This window comes from Seriola aureovittata, chromosome 15 (assembly GCF_021018895.1).
Source record: "Seriola aureovittata isolate HTS-2021-v1 ecotype China chromosome 15, ASM2101889v1, whole genome shotgun sequence".
Lineage (NCBI taxonomy): Eukaryota > Metazoa > Chordata > Actinopteri > Carangiformes > Carangidae > Seriola > Seriola aureovittata.
In genome coordinates, this window is record NC_079378.1 from 26,071,858 (window position 1) to 26,095,159 (window position 23,302).

Sequence of the window (23,302 nt, forward strand, 5' to 3'; positions counted from 1 at the left end):
GATTATGGCAGTTAAACATAATGTTACTGTTACACTGACACTCAGGGATCAGGTTTTAATGTGGGTGCTTGTCTAACAGTCCAACAGCTTCATCACTCATTCAGACAAGGTGATCTATAACGTGGACGGAGATCGATTCTGTTCCCAGCTCTGTCTCTCAGAGCCGAGGAGCAACAAGTTCAGACCACATCACTGAGGTTTTTCTACTCTGTAATGGTGTAATGAAACAATGATCATCCATCTGACAGTTTGGACCATTGTCTCGCTTCTTGTGTTTGACAGTGTGGAGCTCCAGTCATAAGGTATGTCCATAACACACAGACATGTCACAGACTGATGAGATGTATAAACAGGTTAAATACAGCTCATGTGTTCAGACAGTAAAACTGCCAGTTAGATGGTTTTGGATGCCGTGTAGTTTTACGTTTACTTTTGGTTAAATCACAATTTAGAATTCACTGTAAATTAACACTTATATTAGAAAATATATAATCTCTGTCTATTTAAATCCTAAAATGTACAGATGCAAAATTATTGTAAGCAAACTTAAAAAAGAGAAAAAATACAATATGTTTGAAAGGATTGAAAAATGTCTCCAGCAGAACTGCCTGGGTGTGTCCAGATCCCGGTCATTGTAATTAGCAGACAAATTCTTCAAACAGCTGATCCTGCCGGTGTCTGTGTTTTTAACTTACAGGCCTAACTGGCTGACCTTTCCAGTCCACCTGCCTTTAATTAAGTGCTAATTAAAAGTGCCATTATGATCAGAGAGCTCTGCACTCACTGTCTCTTAAATACGAGGCTTCAGGTCTTTGTGGAACACTGAGACAATCAGCATCATTATTGGAGCTAAATGTCAGATCACAGCAGAGAAGAGGAAGCTGCTATTAATCTGCGAAAGGAAAGTTTGTGTTAGAGTTGAAAGAGTGTGAGAAATATTTGAGCACGTGGAGCTATGCTATGCAAACGTGTCACCTGTATATGATATATGATGACATGTCACAGACAGGTCTTAGTCCACTACAGTTTCCTCACTGAAGTTCAGGTAAAAACCTGTTCATTTCTTACATTTCTCTATTTGTAGAACACATCTTTAATATCTTGACATTTGACCTGAAAAGCTCAAACCAAGCCAACTTCTGACTGGCAGCACATACACACACACACACACGCACACACAGTGATACATCAACGTTATAGGATGTATGTGTAGAGCGGCATGTCACCGGCTCATTTGATGGCTTCACCTCATACCAGTGGCTCTGTGTAAATTTCCCATGGGTCAGTGCTAACAGGCTGAATGTGACAGCTCTTGGCAAACACAAACAATCCTCAGTGTGCAGAAATGCCACTGTGAGGATGCAGCATGGCAACAACGGCTCCAGCCGCCGTGGAGGTGGAATGAAGAAGTGCTAGTTCAAGAGGCACACTGCCACCTCTGTGTGCCTGAGCAGCAGAGGACAGGGCTGAAGAATACCTGGCTTGTCATGCATATTCATGGTGTGATGTGGTGCTGCAGGAGACTCACATCCCCTCTCATCAGGACCCCTCAGGGCCCCTCTGCATTTATTAACGGTAATTAAGAGCTAGTCTCAGACGCTGGAATGTTTAATTGCCAATTACAGGTAGGTTAGATATAGATGAAAATGACAGCTATTTATATAAGCACATAAGCCTAAATAATCAAGCTGTGTTTATACCTTGAAAATGGGAATGAAATGAAAGGTTGGGAAGTGTCCAGGATCCTCACACAAGCCTCACATTGTAGGAATTCAAGTGCAATAATGAGCAATGTTCAATGGATATGCCCTTAATTTTATGTGCATCACTAAATTATCTCCCTGCACAGCCATGTAATGGCTGCCCTTCTTTTGAAGCGGAAAATTTTTTTGACAGAGCTGTGTAATAGAGTCAATAGTTGATGGGAACACTGCGGTGGATGGGGAGATGAGGCACTCAGGTGGCTGTTTCCTCCCAGACTCCAGGCCTAATGTAGCCCTTGGCATGAAAATTGACGTGACATTGATGGGCACTCTCCCGCCAGCACGGAGTTCTGCGCCTGCACAGCCTTCCAATTCACTAATAATTGCTGATTAAAAACTAGTTAAGAGTCCATGAAAACTCAAATGTGGATTAACCAAATGACCTTCTGGGAATGGCAAGTAGTCTGCAGCCAAGAACCAGACAGCTTCCTCTAAGAAACTGGTCCCTTGATTGTTTTTGAGAAGGTGGGATAAGAAAGAAACAGGAGCGTGACACAATGGCGTTTCTGTCAGGAATGACTTTTATTTGTGTTGTATTTTTTTAGAAACTGATCTTGAGCTCATATAAGTGTTTCATCATATAATAGACACTGAGAAAATCTGCAACGAGTGATTTCTAAATGAATAACAGCCTTTTGATAGATTGTAGTTAATGAAATGCGTAAATTAATGTTTGTATCTACACGTTTCAATTATTTAATAAAATTATATTAGTTAATTTTCTATCTATCTATCTATCTATCTATCTATCTATCTATCTATATCTATCTATCTATCTATCTATCTATCTCCAGCACTTTATGTTTTCTGGTTAAATGCAGAGTGGAAACTGTTTCATCTTTCTCAAATCAAAGTGATTATAGTCTCAATGATGTGTAAACTGTATGAAGCCAACAGCATGAACGAAGGCATGAGCGAACTGACTCTTCTCTCTCATTTCATCCACCAGATGAGGCGATGCATGTTTACAAAGGCCGTCAGTTTTGGCCTGATCTCAGCAGCTGTCTGTTCCCTGTCTTCATGGATCCGGTGCTCCAGACTCGATAGCTGGTGAGCAACAGACTGTAGACACAGGTATGAGTGTCAATTATCACTGGAGGACAGAGCAGAAACACAAAAGTAAATGCCAAAGGGGGGAGTATTGGTGTAGATAGGATCATTACCCATAGATTAATGATGACTGGATGGATGCTGTTTTTAAAGCTTTACAGCCTGAAAAAAACATGAGCCCAGGTTTTCAGCCCAGACCTCCCTGTGCAGAGGAATCCCAAAACTATTATGACAGCAATTAAATTAATGGGATGATTTAGTTCATGTGTAGGTGGAAAGAGTGTTTACTGCCGAGGTCAAGTGGCCTGATAAATCTCATGTTGTTTTAGTAGAACACAGTCTGACAGAACATCTTACATCAGAACATTTAATACAATATCTTCATGCTGATTATTTTCCATCACAATACATTATTTTTCCTGTCTTCATGGTTCAGAACTCCACTTCAAAGATAGTAATTAGCTGTAAAAACACAAACTAAAAAGAAAAGCCTCGACTCAAGCACTGTTTGTGATATATTTTTTGAGAGGAGTTTCATACTGTATTTACAGGATTTGTCAATTTAAAAAACAAGTGTGAGGAACGGCAGCAGCTTCAACAAAGAGCCACATCAGAGCATGCTGAAATCCAGGTGTGAGGGAAAACAAAGCATATTCTTTGGTTAACGCTGCCACACAAACATTTTTCTTAGATAAAAGGTGATTTGTGTGAAATCTCAGGTGATTTGTCTCAATATCTGCTCATGATAGAAACACTGCAGATTCCCAAGGTCAAGGTCATTTGCACATCTCACCAGACAGACTTGATAAGCAGCTCACTAATGCAGTAATACATCAAGATACGTATACAGGTGTGTATGTGTAAAGAAAGTAATAAATGATACAAATAATCACCAAGCACATAAACTCCATAATGTTGAACAATATAAAAAAATATTGTGATGAAATACACCTAAACCTGTGCAAAGACACAATTAGATTCACTGTGGTTACAGTTTAACAGCAGCATGAAGGTTCAAACAGTTGATAGTTTTTTAAGTAGGTTTTCTTCTATTTTGTGGATTGTAAGAGCAGAAGGCTACAACAGCATGCTGTGTGTGTGTGTGTGTGTGTGTGTGTGTGTGTCTGTGTGTGTGTGTGCGTGTGTGTGTGCGTGTGTGTGTGCGTGTGTGTGTGTGTGCGTGTGTGTGTGTGTGTGTGTGTGTGTGTGTGTGTGTGTGTGTAGAAAATACATACCCTTATCAATCTCTGCACAATAACAGAAAACAATTTGCTAATGTTTTGAAAATAGCTTTCCCATCCCCTGCTCCAGCGTTGAGAGATGTATGCACAATTTCATAAACACAATCAGAGCGCTGAATGGCGGCACTGATATTCTGGGAAAAAAAAATCTCATTATTGTTCCTGAGCTATGAAAAAAGCAGTCAATGGCCCATATCACACAAAATACCCCCCCACCCCCTCCCCTCCATAACAGCCCACCAGCACACAAAGCTTAATTCCACCTAGCAGCAAACAATATGCAGCAGTTTGCAGAGAGAATATTACTGATGACCAACAGGAAGTCATCAGCAGGTCAACTGCTGCTGTTCACATCATGTGGAGACACTGTCTCATCATCTACTTTTTTTATATTTTATTGCAGCTGGATTTTCTCATGTCTGATTCCAATCATCTAAATGTGGATGTCTTTGGTGCAGAAGGACACACCTATGTCCCAGTACCTGTCTGTGCATATGGACGTCCAGTCCTTTATAACTGATGGAAGTTAACAGGAAATGAATGCACGGCCTTGTTACAGGTATAGTTCACTGATGAGCAGGCCTAGGACTGCATCGTGGGTAATGTAGGCACCAGATTTTGACAGGAGGAGAATAAAAAATTTTTATGTAACGGCTAAATGTGAGTGCAACATCAAATCATTCTCAGAGTTATTACAGTTTGTCCTGAGGGAGACGTGAACATGTGTATGCTGCCAAATTTAATGGCAATCTATACAATGTTTGTTGAGTCATTTCATCCAACCACGTGAACCTCATGTTGTGAGAAAAACTCTGAAAAATTTGTCCTCTGTGGATATCTGCACCAAATCCAATTCATCCATTTGCTGTTGAGATTTTTCAGTCTGCACCAAAGTGATCCACTGACTGACCAACTGACATTGCCATGGTAACACTTTTTTTTTACACATTCAGAAAAGTCATCCAAACTCCAGGTATAGCTAATTTACCAACTGGAGAGGCCATGGCAGTTTTTATCCTCTAGGTGGCGTGCTTGTTGGCATCGCCCTTTGAAGTCAGTGCTGAGGTCAGACAGAGGAACTTCTCCCCACATGAAGCTCACCTCTGAGTAAGTGTCTATAACCCCATATTCAAAAATAAATTTGTAGCTTTCCCATACAAAATAAAACCATAGAAGAAAGGTTTATTTCTAAAACATAGAATTATAAAGAGAGCACTGTTAACACTGAAATATTAGCCATGTAGTTTAAACTGTGGCAGGTGCTTCAGTCTGACATTTGACGATTTAAGGTTTATGGTGATGATCACAGATCACTAAATGTCAGGGACCCTCTGGTCAGAGCTGATGAATTCATCCCCAAGAGCAGGAGATGCACTTGGATCATACACTGCTCCTGGTTTCTGTCAAGATTGAACAGCATCAAAATGTGTGAGAGCTTTCAATAGAATAAACTGACTATAAAACAGTTCTTGACCCGCACAACTGAGAAATGTCATATATCATGTTTCTGCTGTTGGAACTTATGAGACCAAACCTAAAGCAACAGAGACCAGGGATTATTGAACAATGTGGCACAAACATGAAGCTGATAACAGATGCACATTACACAATACTTCAGACGTAGGTTTGCATATGGACGGTAGGGACATGTACCCACCAATATTTTGGGAGGACAGAATTGTCCCTACAATTCGTTCACACTATGTCAGAGTGACGTCATATTAGATCATTCCACTGTGGCCTGTTAGAGGTTAGGTCTAGGTGAAGTTTATGCCTTACTATACCATGATTTATTAATGAGGCGGTGCAGTGATGCAGTGGTTAGGACTGACGCCTCACAGTGAAAAGGTTCAAACCCCAGGACTGGGGCCTTTTTTATGGTTTTCTATAATATAACTTTTTTATTACATATATACAATAAAGTTTTTATGCTTTATTATAATTTTAATTACTATGACCATTTTTGACATTTTATGCCTTACTATATTTTGAAATTTTTTGACATTTTATGCCTTACTATACTATGTCATTTTCATGCCTTACTATACTATGACATTTCATGCCTTACTATACTATGAGATTTTATGCCTTACTATACTGTGACGATTTTTGACATTTTATGCCTTACTATACTATGAAATTTCATCCCTTACTTTACTGTGACATTTCATCCCTTACTATACTATGACATTTTATGCCTTACTATACTGTGACATTTTAGGCCTTTACTATACTATGATGATTTTTGACATTTACATGCCTTACTGTAAAGACAAGCTGTAAAGACTGACAGTTACACCTTGAGGTGGACAAGCAGTCCACGCCTTTACTTTAAATAGTTTACCAACTTCTTTGTGTAAACGGTGTCACAGCTCTTGTCAATCAGATTAATTTGTCTTTTTAATATTGACATTTTATGCCTTACTATAGTATGATGATTTTTGACATTTTATGCTTTACTATACTATGAGGATTTTTGACATTTCATGCCTTACTGTACTATGACATTTTTTGACATTTGCATGCCTTACTATACTGTGACATTTTAGGCCTTTACTATACTATGACGATTTTTGACATTTTCATGCCTTACTAACTATATTATGACATTTTAATGCTGTACTTATACTATGATATTTTTTGACATTTTATGCCTTATGATACTATGACATTTTTTGAAAATTTCATACCTTACTATATACTATGACATGTTACACCTTACTATACTATGATGATTTTTGACATTTGCATGCCTTACTATACTTTGACATTTGCATGCCTTAGTATACTATGACATTTTATGTCTTACTATACTATGACATTTTTTGACATTTTATGCCTTGCTATACTATGACATTTTATGCCTTACTATACTATAACATTTTTTGACATTTTAATGCTTTACTATACTATGAAATGTTATGCCTTACTATACTGTGACGATTTTTGACATTTTATGTCTTATTACAATGACATTTCATCCCTTACTATATTATGACATTTCATCCCTTACTATACTGTGACATTTTATGCCTTACTATACTGTGACATTTTATGCCTTTACTATACTATGGCAATTTTTGACATTTTCATCTCTTACTATACTATCACGATTTTTTACATTTTCATACCTTACTATACTATGAATTTTTTGACATTTTCATGCCTTACTATACTATGACATGTTATGCCTTAGTATACTATGACGATTTTTGACATTTTATGTCTTACTATACTATGTTGTATTCATGTCTTTATGCCTTACTATACTGCAACATTTTTATAACTTACTATAATATGTCGGTTTTACTTTGCTATGTCGTTTTTATGACTTGTACTATGATTTAGTACACTATGATGTTTTTATGCCTTATTATACTATGACAATTTTTGACATTTTATGGCTTACTGTATTTTTACATTTTATGACATTTCATCCGTTACTATACTATGACATTTTATGCCTTACTATACAATGAAATTTCATTCCTTACTATTCTATGGTGATTTTTGACATTTTATGCCTTGCTATACTATGGTGATTTGATGCCTTACTATACTATCACAATTTTTGACATTTTCATGCCTTACAATACTATGACATTTTTTGACATTTTATGCCTTGCTATACCATGACATTTTATAACTTACTATACTATGGTTATTTTTGACATTTACATGCCTTACTATACTATGACATTTTAGGCCTTACTTTAGTGTGACATTTCATCCCTTACTATACTATGACATTTACATGCCTTGCTATACTATGACGATTTTTGACATTTTATGCCTTACTATACTATGACATTTCATGCCTTACTATACTATGAGATTTTATGCCTTACTATACTGTGATGACTTTTGACATTTCATGCCTTACTATACTATGACACTTTATGCCTTACTATACTGTGACATTTTAGGCCTTTACTATACTATGATGATTTTTGACATTTACATGCTTTACTATACTATGACATTTTATGCCTTACTATACTATGACATTTTATATTTTACTATACTATGACGATTTTTGACATTTTCATGCCTTCTGATACAATGACATTTTTTGAAAATTTCATACTTTACTATACTATGAGGATTTTTGACATTTCATGCCTTACTGTACTATGACATTTTTTGACATTTGCATGCCTTACTATACTATAACATTTTATGCCTTACTATACTGTGACATTTTAGGCCTTTACTATACTATGACGATTTTTGACATTTTCATGCCTTACTATATTATGACATTTAATGCCTTACTATACTATGACATTTGTTGACATTTTATGCCTTATTATACTATGGCGATTTGATGCCTTACTATACGATCACGATCTTTGACATTTTCATGTCTTACTTTACTATGATATTTTATGCCTTACTATACTATTATGATTTTTGACATTTTCATGCCTTTCTATACTGTGACATTTTTTAACATTTTCATCCCTTACTATACTATGATATTTTCATGCCTTACTATACTATGTTGTTTTTATGCCTTCTAATGTGTTGGCATGTTATGATGTTATATATGTACTTGCTTAACTATTCTGTACTTGAACTTTTACTTAGGTATAAGTTTGTGAATGCACATTGACTTCTAACAGAGTATTTATATTTTTGCTTCTACTAAAGTAAATGATGTGAATATTTTCACCAGTGACGACATCCACCACTCTGTTAATGTGTCATGGATCTACGTCATAGATGGAAATTCATTTACGGTGAAGTAAATATTATTTTTTGTATTTTTTATTAATAATGTTCGTTATTTCCATTGACAGTGGAAACTTGCTCAAAGTGAAATGAATCGGTCATTAAATGTGATTAAATCGTGGATTAAGGTAATGGACTGAATGAAGTGTGGCAGCACATATTGTATATTGTGTTCATGTTTTTCAGATTCTTCATCTTGCACCAGTGGCAGCAGAACAAATGTATTTTAATGGCAGATGATTCTGCAGCATCTTTTCCTTTTTGTAAAGATATTGTTTCCTTTGCTTGTCACAAAGTGCTTGTCCTTTCTGCAGCAGTGCTTAGAGTTCAGCATCTTGTTCAGAAACACCTGAGCAGAGATCAAACCTTTTAGTGACCTTCCATCACAGTGGACAATCTCTCTCCGGTGCACTAACCACCGAGCTGCATGTGTCCTCCATGAAGTACACAGTAATCAAGGTAAAATTGAGGGGGTGGCAGTAAACACTGGTTCAATTCTATGGACAGAGTGGAAAAGTGTGTGTGTGTGTGTGTGTGTCTGTGTGTGTGTGGTGAATATGCCACATGCAGTGTAAATTGGCAGCCAGTGTCCTCACAGTATCAATGCAGGATTTATAATGGTCACAAATACATATCTTTATCTATAATAAGGGATGAATGCAATAATTTTCAGGGTGTCATATGATAGAAGTGAACATTTAGCATCAGCTGTTTTACATTGTTACATTATGACAATTTTATTTTAGAAAACTGATGATATTGAAAATAAGGGAATATTAACACAATACAGTAAAATAAAATAAATATCAATATTATGTCATATTTAGATATAGTTCACAAGTTGGGAGACCAGATTCATTCTGAGCTGAGCTGTGATTTAACTGACATCAGTTCATGTATGCTACACTCTTCATCCACCAGGGGGCGTCTTGGAACAACACTGTTCACTGATGATACAAATCAATTTGCATTGAAAAAAGAATGCAATATTTTACATGTTTGGAGAAAATTAGAGGTTAGGACTGAATCATAGACTAAAGTGACTAAAACACACTGGTGGAGGAATAATAATGATCCTACTTAAGTAAAAGTGATAATGTAAAATACTATGTTACAAGTAAAAGTCAGTATTAAAGGTCCTCAGTATTTTCAGCTATATTAAAGCATCAAAAGTTCATATAGTTCACTGATGTATGTCTGTGTTAGTAACATAGTGTGAAAAATTTTGTTGAATTAGTATAGTAACTAGAAACAAAAACTATCAAATGTGGGAGTGAAAAGTACAATAAATGTTTAAATGACCATTAAATGGAAAAACTCAACTGGACTTGACTTCCACTACTGATATTAGGGCTTTAAGGTGGGTCCTGTTTTATCACCTATTGTTCTGACACAGCTCACCTGTAACCAGGTGATTTCACATCACAGCTGTAACAACTCATTCCTCCCTCAGGTTACATGACTGTGAGTACTTCAAGTTTTCAGTCTTATCTGTACTAGTCCCTGTGATGAAAATGATGTGTCATAGTAAACAAGTCAGTTTGAAATCTATGAAGAGGATCAGCAGCATCACTGTCAACACTTGTGCTACAAGCAACTCATTTTCAATTCACTGGTTCAAACCAGTAAAAACAACACACACAACACTGAATTCTTCATGAAAATTTGACATTTTAATGGAAACTAAAATTGTGAACACTGGAGTTTTCTTTTTTTTTTTTTATTGACTCTATTACATTGTTTGGAATTTGAGGGTTATTATCATGCTTTAAAAAAAGAACATTGTAATGTGACACTTCTGTTAAATTCAAAACAAAAATTAAATAATCAGACTGCTCACTTAAAAAGTCAACCTGTAAGACATCTGAGAAAACAAATGCTATTGCCTCTTATTTTAGGGGGGCACTAGGTGTAAAAGTGAGAAAAGAAGGAGCAGACTAAAAAAAAACAAAAAAAAACTACAACAGCCATTTGAGATGACGAACAAAACAAAAAGATGACTCGGCACAACATCATCACCTCCCTCTGAAGACACGTTGTTTTCTCCCCATGTGGAACCAGAAACACTGTACCTCAGGTGTCACTGAGTAAAACAACAAAAAGCCCCCTAAATTAAAACATTTCCACAAGAGGCAATGACAGTTTAAAGAGGGACAGTTTTTTTTTTTTTTTTTGTTTTTTGTTTTTTTTTTAAGTCGAGCACAAACACCAAGTCCAGCATTTCCCATTAAAGACGACTGATTACTGGATGAAGAAGCAGCACTTTCGGTATTTGTTTTATCTTTTTAGATTTCTCCTCTCACACCGCTTAACACCACGCTCAAAGTGACATTCAGCTGCTACAGTAGTGACTTCACTAAAAACTCCTCCAAACCCAGCATGATGTCAGGAAGCTGGTTATGACATCATCAACAACGTCCCCATCTGTGCGTTTGCCATTCAGTAGCTGAATATCTGAGTAGTGTACCTTTGGCGAAAGCAGATTCAGAGTTGTTGAACTGCACATTAACCCCCCCCCCCCAAACATGATCAACAACACTACGACAAATAAAAATATATTAAGAGGAATTCTGGGACGCAGTGAATTTCAATGCTCATCATTCCATCACAACTATCTGAAGAAATGCATTAAAGTAATTTGTATAAAATCTGCTGGAAAAGAGTAACTTGAAATATATTAACACTGGTGCTGTTGGGGAGAAAATGGGTTTTACATCAGCCTTAATCAATAACTAAATCATCTACTACTCATCAGAAATGAGACATCTTGATTCTGTATCATTGTTTCCTTTTAGACTCATCCTACTTGTGCATCTATGGATAAATTAGGTTATAATTCAAAAATAAAATGTTTTTAAAACATATGTTAAAACATTAATTTGTTAAATCAATTCAAATTAATTATGTGACATGAACTAGACAATGGACTGGCATGAGTATACGCCAGTGAGCGTCTGTCATCCATCCCAGTCAAACTGATTTTGGCTTCAGGTCACACTTCTGAACAAAAGCCACAAAAATTTTAAAACACACAAAACGCTCGTCGCTCTCAGCTGCATCCACGTCACTTAAACAACAAAGTAGGATTAGCTGTGAGAAAACTTTAACAGCAAATGTTACAAAAAAGAAGAACAAAAAAAATGGCACGGATATATGCTGGAAGCTGATTTTAAACAATCAAAATTGCTGTAAAAGTATATTTTTTCACACAGGCACCTGAACATGATACAACGGGAGAGGGAAGGGTGGGGGACAGGGGTTCAAAATATATGAAGAACTTGCATATAATAGGAAGAACTCGCTATGCACACACACACACAAAAAAACAAAACGAGGCCAAACTCGCCACTCAACCTGGAGCCCTGCTTTAGCGTCCTTGAGGTGATTGCACATCCTGAGGGGGTGAGGGTATAAACTCCTCATGACCAGGCTACTCTTTCTCCACTCACCCCCTTCCCCCTGTCACTGATTAAAACATCTACTCAGCTTCAAGAACCTGTTTTTGGTTTGCAGGCTACAATGCTAATAGTTCTGTCTTTATAAATGCATATTCAGCGTAGCCTTTTCGCTGTATTAAGTGCTTGAAATAGAGGAGCCTTGGGGTGGGAGGATGGGAGATTCTCTTTTTTCCCTGTACCAGGTCCATCCTCTCAAAAAACAACACAAAAATATTTCAAAAATTGTAAAAATCATTGTAAGACTACAGTAACATCACAGACGATTCATCGCGATCACCCTGTTTTACAATTAGAAGCTTACAGATGCATCACTGTCCACTGATAATGCTTTCAGCCTGAAAAATTTGGCATTAACTGCATGGTAACCTGATTATATCACTTGGTCTATGGATTATGGGCAGTCAGAAGAAATTAAACTGCAGGTTTTGTAACTTTATGCCAGATTAAACGTCAATTTCCAACAAGCACAGAAAAACACAAAAGTCTAAATGCTAATGGGAAATATCTCCTCAAATACCCTTGCGTCCTCTTCAACCAAATCCCGACACAATTGTTCTTATTCAGAGGGCAGCATCTGATAATACACTCATCCATCATACACTATACAGTGGAAGCCAAACAAAGCATTTGAAACACCAGAGAGCTGATGGTGATTAGACATGGAAGTTAAATGTCAACTTTTACAAAAACACGACTTTCTCTCTGCTCATGGGTCCTCATCAGGACACAGTAGAAACAAGTGTACTTGAAAGCTTATTCCCAGATTGTAGCCACCCCATAAAAACACCACTGATGTTCAGCAATAATAAAATTAAGAGGCGCTTCACTATGAACACATGGGGAAGAAAATGAACCACCAAAGATCAAAGATTACAGCCTAGTATACATTGAAAACAGCGCATGGAGCAATGTGCTTATTTCTTTTCTTTTTTTTTTTTTTTTTTTTTTTTTTTTTTTTTTTTTTTTTTAAAAAGGGGAAATTAACATTTTAGAGCCCAACATGATCAATGACAGCACCTTGCATGTCATGAGTGTTTTCCTCAAAAGTAATTATTTGGTGTTTTGTCACAACATCATATGAGACTCTATGTAATAGGACTCCAATTCAACGGTTCCAATTTTGAGAACATTACATGACAGGGACCATTTGGCAAAAACAATATTTAACATAGTCATGGCTTTATCGACACTACCTGAGTTACATTTAATAATTCTGTATTTATCAACTTTTTTCTGAAAAGTAACAGCCCAAAGCCATTCTTTCAAGGAGTATTTCTTGTCAGTACATATAGATCTCTCTAGTAATTAAAGATAAAAGCAATTAGTTTACATAAAGTGCTATTAATCCACACATTAACCAAATCATATCTTCTAGAGCAAAGAAACCTGGACAGTTCCTTTATGTTGAATAAACCAATCCTGATTTGGAGATGGTGATGAAAGTGATGTCACAGCTGGCCAGTTAGCAGTTAGCAATTTTGGGCTCCACGGACTTAATTAGATCTTTCAACATGAAAAAAACAAAAATAAAATAAAATAAAATAAAATAAATCACTTGTGCAATAAAGTGAAAATGCACCTTAAACATTTTGAACAAACAAATGAACTGCAGGCCACACCAGAACCTTGGGTGATGATTTTGTAGCTCCATATAACCCATTTCTCTCGTTGCATGGATCACATGGTGTTATTGCACACTGGTTTGCAAAGGTTATCCACAGTAAAACGTAAGAGTACAACTCATCTTCACATTTCAACATAGTTTGACAAAGTGGCTAGTCTGGGGAACCTAGATTAGTATTGTTGTTGTGTTACTGTAATCTTTGTGTGGCGATGAACAGTGACCTCTGACTCATTCATTTCCACCAGTAAACATGCAGGAAATACAATGCCATAAGACCGAAAAGTAAAGACAAAATGCTGAGTCAGGGAAAATAAAGAATCCCTAGTCATTAAATGCAACATGTTCCTTTGACAAGAGGAGTAGAACGAGACAGAAATGCAGGCAAAATAATCTGTATGGACGTCCTGAGCCTTGCTGCTGAACAAACAGCACAAAACACAGGAGACCTCATTGGAAGAAATGTCTCTTACTTTAGTTTGTCCCTCAGTTTCTTCTTAAGGTCAAAAGTCATGAATCTGAATTTAAGAACAGTATGCACTGACCTGATAACAATCTACATGAAATGTATGAAAAGCTTAGAGATTCAAAGGTTTTTTTAACGGAGACCTGATTTTAAAATCTTTAGCAAAACCTGCAATAAACAATAAAATGAAGGGGCAACACTTTCCCTCAAACTGGGCACTTGTGTACCTGTGCTCTGGGGTCATACTGCAGTGCAGATAACACTCATGTTAGGTCAGACCAAACGGTATGAAAGAAAAAGTATTTCATTTCTGGGCTCTGATTTAAGACAAGGTTCTCCCTTCCTGGATGGGGCCTCACCTGTGAGCTTCCACTTCACTTTCACTTACAGTTTAACTCCAAAGATCCTTCTTCGAGGCATTCTCTGCAGTGTGTTCTCCTCTCATTCACCATGAATTCAAGCTTGCACATAGATGTGTATGTATAACGTCTAACATATCTACAATGAACTCATTTGAATGCGTGAAGAACGACAATGACTGAGGCATCCCATAGTCAGACTGACGGCTGCCGCAGTTCAACGGGATAAAGGCTGAGGGAGGCGCAGTCATAGACACCTTCCTTTGTTGAACTCCCGAACATCATGAGACAAACAGCTTAAAGTTGCAAGTGTCCATTCATCATGTTGGAGAGGCACCGATCAGCTCCTTTAATGTCCCTCCAGAGTGAGTGTGTTTGTCTGATGCCCCCAAAGAAGTCTGTTACTCCACCCGAGACTCCAAGGAAAATCTGTCATGCTAAACTATCAATGTTTTCACAGTTGTCACTTTATCTATCCAACAGGATTTATGATTTCCAAGGTAGATAACTGCAGCACCCAGAAGAGAAGAAGGTAAGTACTGTAGACCATCTACCTCACTGATCAGGTCCGTCCTTGGCTTCATCATAAACCACTACTCTTTTTGGATCTACAGCGGAGGAGAGAGACAGGAGGTTCAGTTACTGACGATGAGGTAATTTATTGACTCAATCGCAATATTACAATATATTATTTAGGCAAACCTTCTTTTGTTAAATAACAGCAACAACACTGGTGTCGAACACAAAAAAAAAAAAAAAAAAAAACTCAGCCCTTGTATTCATGGAATATTTAATTGTAGCTTGTGTTGGATCCACCAGCTGTACGTCACACTCAGTAACTTCACTGCAGTGTCTGTCGGTGACTACCTTGAGTCTGTTGTTCTGTCTTTGAAGGACTTACTGAACAGCTGTCTGTTCTCTAGAGACACGTCAGAGGCTTTAACGCAGTGCTCATATCTGTCCTCAGAGTTACAGCAAGATGTTTGGTAAAGAAGCTTCAGGTTGTTTCTGAGCAGGTTTCCAGTATTTATGAACTGACGTGATATATTCAAAACTTTTATAATATGTTCTTACATAGATCCAATTCTTGTTGACAAAACTGAACTGTCTAAACACTTCTAAAATGGATGTTAGGAAAAAGTAACAGGCTCAATTTACCTTGTTTTTGTATGTTGAATATGGATTCCATTTCTGTTGAAGAAAAACAAAATGATTATGCATTAATGACCTGCATTAATTGATCATGAACAATTATTTTCAGAAAATCCAATACTGATCACTCAAAAAAAAAATATATATATATAAACATAATTTATTCTTTCTTCATTCTTTCTTTCATTGGGTATATCAAATCTCCTGAGTCATGACTGGTTAAAGTTATAATCCTTAAGATTTTCATTTAAAAAAAACCAAAACTGCTGATTTTTAATGTATTTATATTAATGGTAAAATACTTTCACTCTGTCAAATCAGAGCTGTTGATGGCTAGTGCTAATGCAAACCAAACGCTTCACATTGAACACTGCTGACACACGGGGTGGCTGTTATTGTGAAGCACTGACTAAAGACAAGATATATAGCAACAATAATAACAACATAATAATAAATTTGTCACTGAGGTTTGCACTAATACATGATTGTTCGTGGGTCATGTTCTGGTGGGGGTGGTGAGGGTGTTCCTGGCCAATGTGAATTTTTCCTGTGTCATGTTGATTGACTTATTGCCAAACAAAAATGAATAAATACTGAATTATTTTACACACCTCCAACTTCGGTCATGTGACAATGCATTGCTCAGCATGAAGTCGTAATGACTGACTGACTTCTTTAATAAAATGTTTTTTTTAAGTTTGATTTTTGCACTGTAAACAGACCAGTTGTTCTTCTGTTGTATTTCTGACTAAACAACCTCAGGTGTCACTTAAGGAATGAAAACTTAAAGATTAAAACTTCAATGTTTAGACAAATTAATTTGATAAACAAAGTTAAAGTTACCTTTAGTGTGATAAGTGACAGCAGCTTTAACATCAAAGGAGCCCCAGCTACACCTTCTGCCAATGTCTTTAGAGTGGGCCTGTTCTTTAGATGAGCCAAACAGCAAAGTGGTTAGCTGGCCCTGCGCAGGCTTAGCACCGTTGTCTTTACTGGGGGCCGGCGTAGCAGAACCTGCACCCTTGGCCTCAACTTTTGTCTTTTCCTGGCCACATGGCTGCAGCTTGTTCTCCTCCTCACTCATCACACAAGCAGGAGAACAAGTATTAGACACATTGCAGGGGGCACAAGTCCTTTTCTCAGGGTCTTGAGCCAAAGTGCCAGGCTCTAAGAATGACGGGCTAATGTCAAAGCAGGGCTGCGCAGCCTTGGCTGCAACAGCCTGACACTCACTTTGAGGTGTGACCACAGTAGTTTTGTCCTCTGCAGGTACCTGTCCACTTCCTCCTTCTGGCCCCAAGTTGGGCTCATTGATGAAGGAAAGCCCCCACTGATTATGGAAGATGTCTCCCAAGGCTTTCTGATTTGTCTGAGCAGCCGGTGGGTCGAGGTGACGAGCACTGGGGAGCACAGGTTGCATATTTAAAGGGTAAATTAAAAGAGTACACTTTCTATGCTCATATGCTTCTCCGTCTACAGGACTGGTTGTAGAGCTACAGTTACTTTCCAAAGGAGATGCTACATTCTCGCCACTTGGGATAGATGGGGCTGGTGGAATACTACTAGCAGCATGAGCAAAGAAGGTACCCACTGACGGGCAGCCGTTTCCATTTCCAGAAACAGGACCATTAGTAAAGCTAGCTGAGGTGATAGTTTTCATAGCAGACATAGGGACCTGTGACAGTCTAACAGGAGGAGGCAGTGCCTCTCCTCCACCTTGAGCTACTTTGTTGAGGTTCTCTTTTACTTTACTTGCATAACTGATCTTGGGAACAATTTTAGCACTGCTATTGTCCACAGGAAATACTGGAGGGGGCTTGAATAAAGTCCAGGAGTCCTCTTTTGAAGGTGAGGAAAGCTTGGCTTTGTGCCTTTCCTCAGTCTTTTTACCGAAGATGCCAACTGTTTTGCCATCAGAGCTTTTCCTCTGAGATTCACCCATTGTAGCCTCTGACGCAACAGCCCGTCTAGCTGCTGACTGAGCTTCTACTTTATGGGTGGCTCTAAAGCCATCGAGTCTGGAAGTCACCCCCTTGTCAGTCGTCTCAAGATTAAAAGCCCCAGCCTCCTGTGTAGTGTTGCCCTGCTGCATGTCTTTCTCCTTGTCTCTCATCACATTATCAGTGTTCTTGGCGTTGTTACATCTGGCCTTGCGTTTCTTTGGAGTAGTATATCCACCTTCAGAACCGCTTCCATCATTGTCCTTGCTAGAATAGCCATTTGTAATTAAGCCACAGTTTACGACGCCATTTTGAAGCAACACAGAGTCTTTCTTATCCAAAGGTTGGCCCTCATGATGATTCAAATCCAGGGCCTTTTCCTTGTCATTCTTAAGGTCCATATTCTTCTTATGGTCCAGTCCTTTGCTGCTCACTCTTGGAACAGTTGTGTACAGCTTTTGTGTTGACTTCTGCTTCACATTTGTATTACTTGTGTGTCTGTTACCATTGCTGTTAAGGGGATGTGACATACCAGCAGTATCAGACAGGTGTGTATTCTTCTCCCCCTCCTCGTCACTGATGTTTACTTTTTTATTGCCTGAAAGGGGAAACAAAATCAGTTTATGCTGAAATGATGGAACATCTCAGCCAATCTGTGAAACGTCCTTGTAGAACTGCTGGACATTTTACAAAAGACTGCTTCAATTAATTTTCCCTTTCCCACTTATGGAAAATAAAATATATATTTAGAGAATTTGCAATAAGTAACTTTTGGGTACTCTACTCAATGTTTGATAAAGTATTTATAATGCAGTAATGAGTAACACAGGACCGGAGCTGGAACTGGTGTTTCCTATGCAAACCAGAAAGATGCAGTATAAGTTTGATAACAATTCACTTGCTGTTCACAGTAACTTTATTCTGAAAACAATCACAGTAGTTAATGTTGTTATAAGAGCTTTCAATTGTAAATTGATATTGTTGTCCAACAGGTGAGACAAGGACAGACGATCAGACAAGAGAATAAAATACCTGGGCCATTGTCAGTTAATGGTTGTGGTGTTGCCTGAAAATAAACCCCCTAACTCATCCAACGATGAGCTGGTGCTCACTGTATTTAAGGTGTCATGGAGATGTGATGTATTTCTTATAACTGCATACTGGGCTGTTCGTTGATTAGCTTTCTGGAGAATACCTGATATGACATCAAAGACCAGTTGATGCCAGGTGTAAAAAAGAGGGCTAAGCTGCATTTATAAATACATTTTGACTGGCAGTGAACTATAAAGAGGTCTATGCAGTGAGACATGAGAACTGCTGTGTCAACGTGGGATTTTCCCATTCAGTGTTACTGCCCCTCATGTCTGTGGGCCACAGCACACTCTGCACACAGCTCGGTTCACTTTAGTTTACAGAACTGGTTTCACAGACGTGACAGCTGCGAGCAAAACAAGGTCGATTGTTACAGTATGTGTTCAGAGCAGCAAACCAGGGCTTTATCAAGTGGTCATAATGAAGCTGCTGCGTGGCTTCACGTTAACTGGTCAACATGCAACAGGCCTGTCAGAGATGGCTAGCGTTAGCTAATGTCAACTAACCAGCGGCTCGCTCGGTATTAACACGCCCTGGCACCAATACGTGGTTATGACATAAGATAGCCACCCAACCCCCGCAACCAAAGTACGTTTAAAAACGACCACTACATGCCAGTACGGCAACGCGCAGTGGTTTGACGGAGATTCCTTACTAGCCAGTAACAGATGATAGCATTAGCTAGCAGTGATATTCTAACATGGCCGACAGGAAACGGCAGCTCAGAACATTCCAGTGGAGCCGGCTCGTTTTCCTAAACTGGACACAGGCATGCTGAAATGAATAAGAGAAAGCTTCGACTATTGTTGGAGACGATACACCGTGCACATATAACAGGTGACGCGTTTACAATACACGGTGACCCAGCGTGATTCTCTGAAAAGATTTAGTTACGTTAGCAGAAGAGAAATGGGTGGTGAAACCGGCGCACAAGGTCAATCCCCGATATGTCAAACCACCACCAGCGACAACTGTCACGCAACGTCAGCTAGCCAACTAGCTAACTTGACGGTTAGTTTGCTGTCCCACAGTAGCCAACTGTCGGTGTAACCAGCCAGCTGCTCGCCAGTTGTAATGTCTCTTAAAATATTGCGGCCAACAGCTTATAGTATGCAGTAACAGCTAGCGAACAGGCTAAGCCCTCAATCACGATGCTGTTCACATTAGTTAGCAAATGCTAGTCGGCTCGTTGACATTAGCTGACTAAGGCTAGCTAGCGTTAGCTAACTTTTCCGGATGGCCCAACCTGTTTTCTTCGTCTGCGTTTCCTGATGCTGGCGCTGGAAGTGGCTCTGATCATGTTTTAGACAAGTTGTATGTTGAATAGAGTTTCTGTCCTCTCCGTGGTGGTGGTACTGTCTGTCTTGTGCCCGATCTTTGGGCTGTTCCTCCATTGAAGTGTAGAATGTCGGACTTGCTCAGCCAGTGTGTTAGCTCAGTGGGTAAGTAGAGAGCGGTCCAATCACTACCAGTGTAAAACGGAAGCTATTTGAAGCCTGTGTAAACGTCAGCAGTAAACGTCTAAAAATGGCACTGTTTTGGGTGGTCACCGCCACTAAATTCAGTTCCAGTCTTTGTGTTGAGACGTGCAGGGAACATTATCCAGGACTTTCCACTTCTCAGCAGATGTTTAAACTGAGATTTCACCTTAAATAACGGACAAGCGATATTAAAAAATGTGTTCAGGGTGGGCAGTAACGGGGTGGGGTTCGTGTATGATCTAAAATCATATGACCGGAGGCTCTGCCACGTCTCCAGCCGGTGGACACACTTTGGTGAAGGGTCCCGGGGAGACCAACCCCACTCCCAAAATGGAAAACCAACTTAATGCAAATTCACTACCTCTGTCCTCAAACATTCCCAATTAACTTGTTAGTGTATAACCATGTCTCGAATGAGAAAATATAAAAAATAGAGCCATGTTCCTGTTGTTTGTTTGTTTGCATTTGTGCCAAAATGAGCAAAAATAAAAGACTATAATCAGTAAGGGTGCACACATAGATAAGCAATGTGCAATATGCACAACACAATATGTGAAACACTTTTGCACACTGCATAATTATATATCAGTGTTGTGTGATATATTTTATATGCTATGCATCTTTCTTGCTCATATAGAATTGAGCCATCTTACATGTAAGAAAACAGCCAGGGTTCTGATCAACCGCTTCCTGCATACAAAAGACATGGAGAGAGTCACTTGGAAAGTATTCCACCATCACAAAACACAAATAGACAATGAATGTATCTAATGTGCAAATATTTTAGCACTTATCCTCAGTGAGTATTTGCATCACCCTGTTATATAACACGTTGATCTGGCTTAATTGCTTGTGTTTGACAAGTCAAACAGAGAGTTAATATGTACTACTAGGGTTTGAGTTGGATTACAGTAACTAACTCACATTGTGTGACAGCCATAGTCTAGGCTGACATTAAATTCAAAGTCTCACTCAAAAATGGAAAAAATAAAAATAAAAATAAGAGCAGTTATTATATTAGACATTTCAAATTAAAATCTTGTGCAAGTAAGAAATTGTCTTGTACTGTCCTGTATGTAATCTTGACTTTGTGGGTAAGTGTGACAGTGTAAATTGTTCACATGGGACATAAAAGAACCAGCAGCTCCCTCTGGTGGCCAGAGATCCAGACTTTGACTCAGAGGTTGTGATGTATAGATGTGACAAACTGTCTTCAAGAGTTTCTGTCCTTGTCTTTGGTGTGGATAAAGTTCTGGTTTTGTCCATTCCTGCTGTGTGAAGACAAGTTTAATGTATCAGATCTAATGATTAAGATAAAGTATTTTGTCTTTTTTAAAGATACATTTTATTACATGGGACAGTTTCTTTAATAATGTATGTTTTTCACAGTTCTTAGAAAAAAGAAAAATCCCTTTACTGCTATAGAGCACCCAGCGCAGCCTTTACTATATGCAGCCGTGTTCTTCCCACTGTATATGCATGTGAATACTGCCATTTAAATGAAATATTGATATGACAGCTTGATTTTATGACAAGATTTATTTTAAAAATGAGACGAGCTCTCTAGAGACGGACCAAGTCTTCAGTGATGTGCAAACAGAAATGCTAATCCAACAATATGTTAAAACCTCATGTGTGAGGTACTGAGCTTCAGTCATGGGAACAACTCAGACACAGCTATCAGTGGCATTTTGCACATTTACCACATAAAAGTAGAGTGAAGATTAAGAATAACCTTGACTGAGAAAAGTATTAGAGGGACTGGTTGGACACTTCAGGCCTCAGAGAAAGACACAGTTTGAAATGTTAAATATCAGAGTGTGAACATTTAGTGAAATCCTTGCATTTGCAGAGAAGAATAAAACACATTTTGTCATATTACATATGAGGGTTAAAATGAACAGATACACTACAATGCATTCAGCATTTCAAATTAAAGCATTTCTTTATTGTATATTGACCAAAGACCAGGGAGTTTCAGTTTGTTTCTTATAGTAAAATTAACATAGAAAATGTATTCTCAGTGTAAAACATAGCATAACCTTAATAAGCCATTCCCACTACCCAGCAAACTGAATTCAACCTCATTGCTGAAATGATATATTTAATATGAAGATATCTACTGATTTAATTTGAATGGAAACTAATTGGAATACTGCACCACTCTCCAGAACATACAGTATCATCTAATATTATTTCATCAATTAAATTAATTTGTTACTCTTGTTGAAGGGTTGACTATTGATGATATAAATCTCTGGACAATATGCAAGTTTGAAACTGAAGGCTTGATCTGATGGCTGAAATGGAGTGATAAATAAAAGGCTAAGTGAGTGCCATGTCAATATATCAGTACACAGTGATGTCTAAAAATCTTTCCTTTCCTTCTTTACACACTGAGGGCCTTAATTTAGATTTGAAACACATTTCAACAACAGATTTTCCTGGTCTTTATTACGGATATGTTTCCTTTTAGGTGCTTCAAAATGTAATTGAACTGATAGATATTATTTTACATAAAATAGTCATGTTGTAAAAAATAGCATTCAGTCCTAAAAGATTGCAGCTGACAAAGAAACAAAGTATTTTAGATGAACGTATTTCCCAGGTCTATAAAGCGCAAAGGTGAGAAACACAACAGTTGTTTCAAAGTGTAATTCCCACTTATATGATAAATGTGATATATGTTTTGTCTCTGTGATATGAAACCTATGGCTCAGGACACTGTTGACCAGAGACAGTAGTACACCAGTAAAAAGTAGTGCTGCAATCTGAATACATGTGCACATACAGAATACAGGTGATATAAAGACGTGACTGCACACTGACGTGTACCATATATATATATATATATATATATATATATATATAGTACAGGCCAAAAGTTTGGACACACCTTATTTAAAATTCATGACTATTTACATTGTAGATTCTCACTGAAGGCA

General features: G+C 38.0%; 1 protein-coding gene across 3 annotated transcripts; it reads right to left on the reverse strand.

The window, feature by feature from the left end:
* Window positions 1-10,439: 10,439 nt before the first annotated feature.
* nufip2 (nuclear FMR1 interacting protein 2) lies at window positions 10,440-20,716 on the reverse strand. 3 transcript variants are annotated; one of them, XM_056396681.1, is made up of 6 exons: window positions 20,123-20,716; window positions 18,317-18,382; window positions 17,078-17,244; window positions 16,688-16,919; window positions 15,851-15,883; window positions 10,440-15,300 (listed from the first exon to the last, which is right to left on the reverse strand). In XM_056396681.1, the coding sequence occupies exons 1-6, from the start codon at window positions 20,268-20,270 to the stop codon at window positions 15,248-15,250; spliced, it is 699 nt and encodes a 232-aa protein (XP_056252656.1). In that variant the 5' UTR covers window positions 20,271-20,716; the 3' UTR covers window positions 10,440-15,247. The 3 variants fall into 3 exon arrangements, 2 of the variants coding, with proteins under 2 accessions (XP_056252656.1, XP_056252654.1); XM_056396679.1 differs by having other exon boundaries at window positions 16,688-18,382; window positions 20,123-20,702; XR_008829671.1 differs by lacking the exon at window positions 10,440-15,300 and having other exon boundaries at window positions 16,688-16,923; window positions 17,078-18,382; window positions 20,123-20,707.
* Window positions 20,717-23,302: the final 2,586 nt, after the last annotated feature.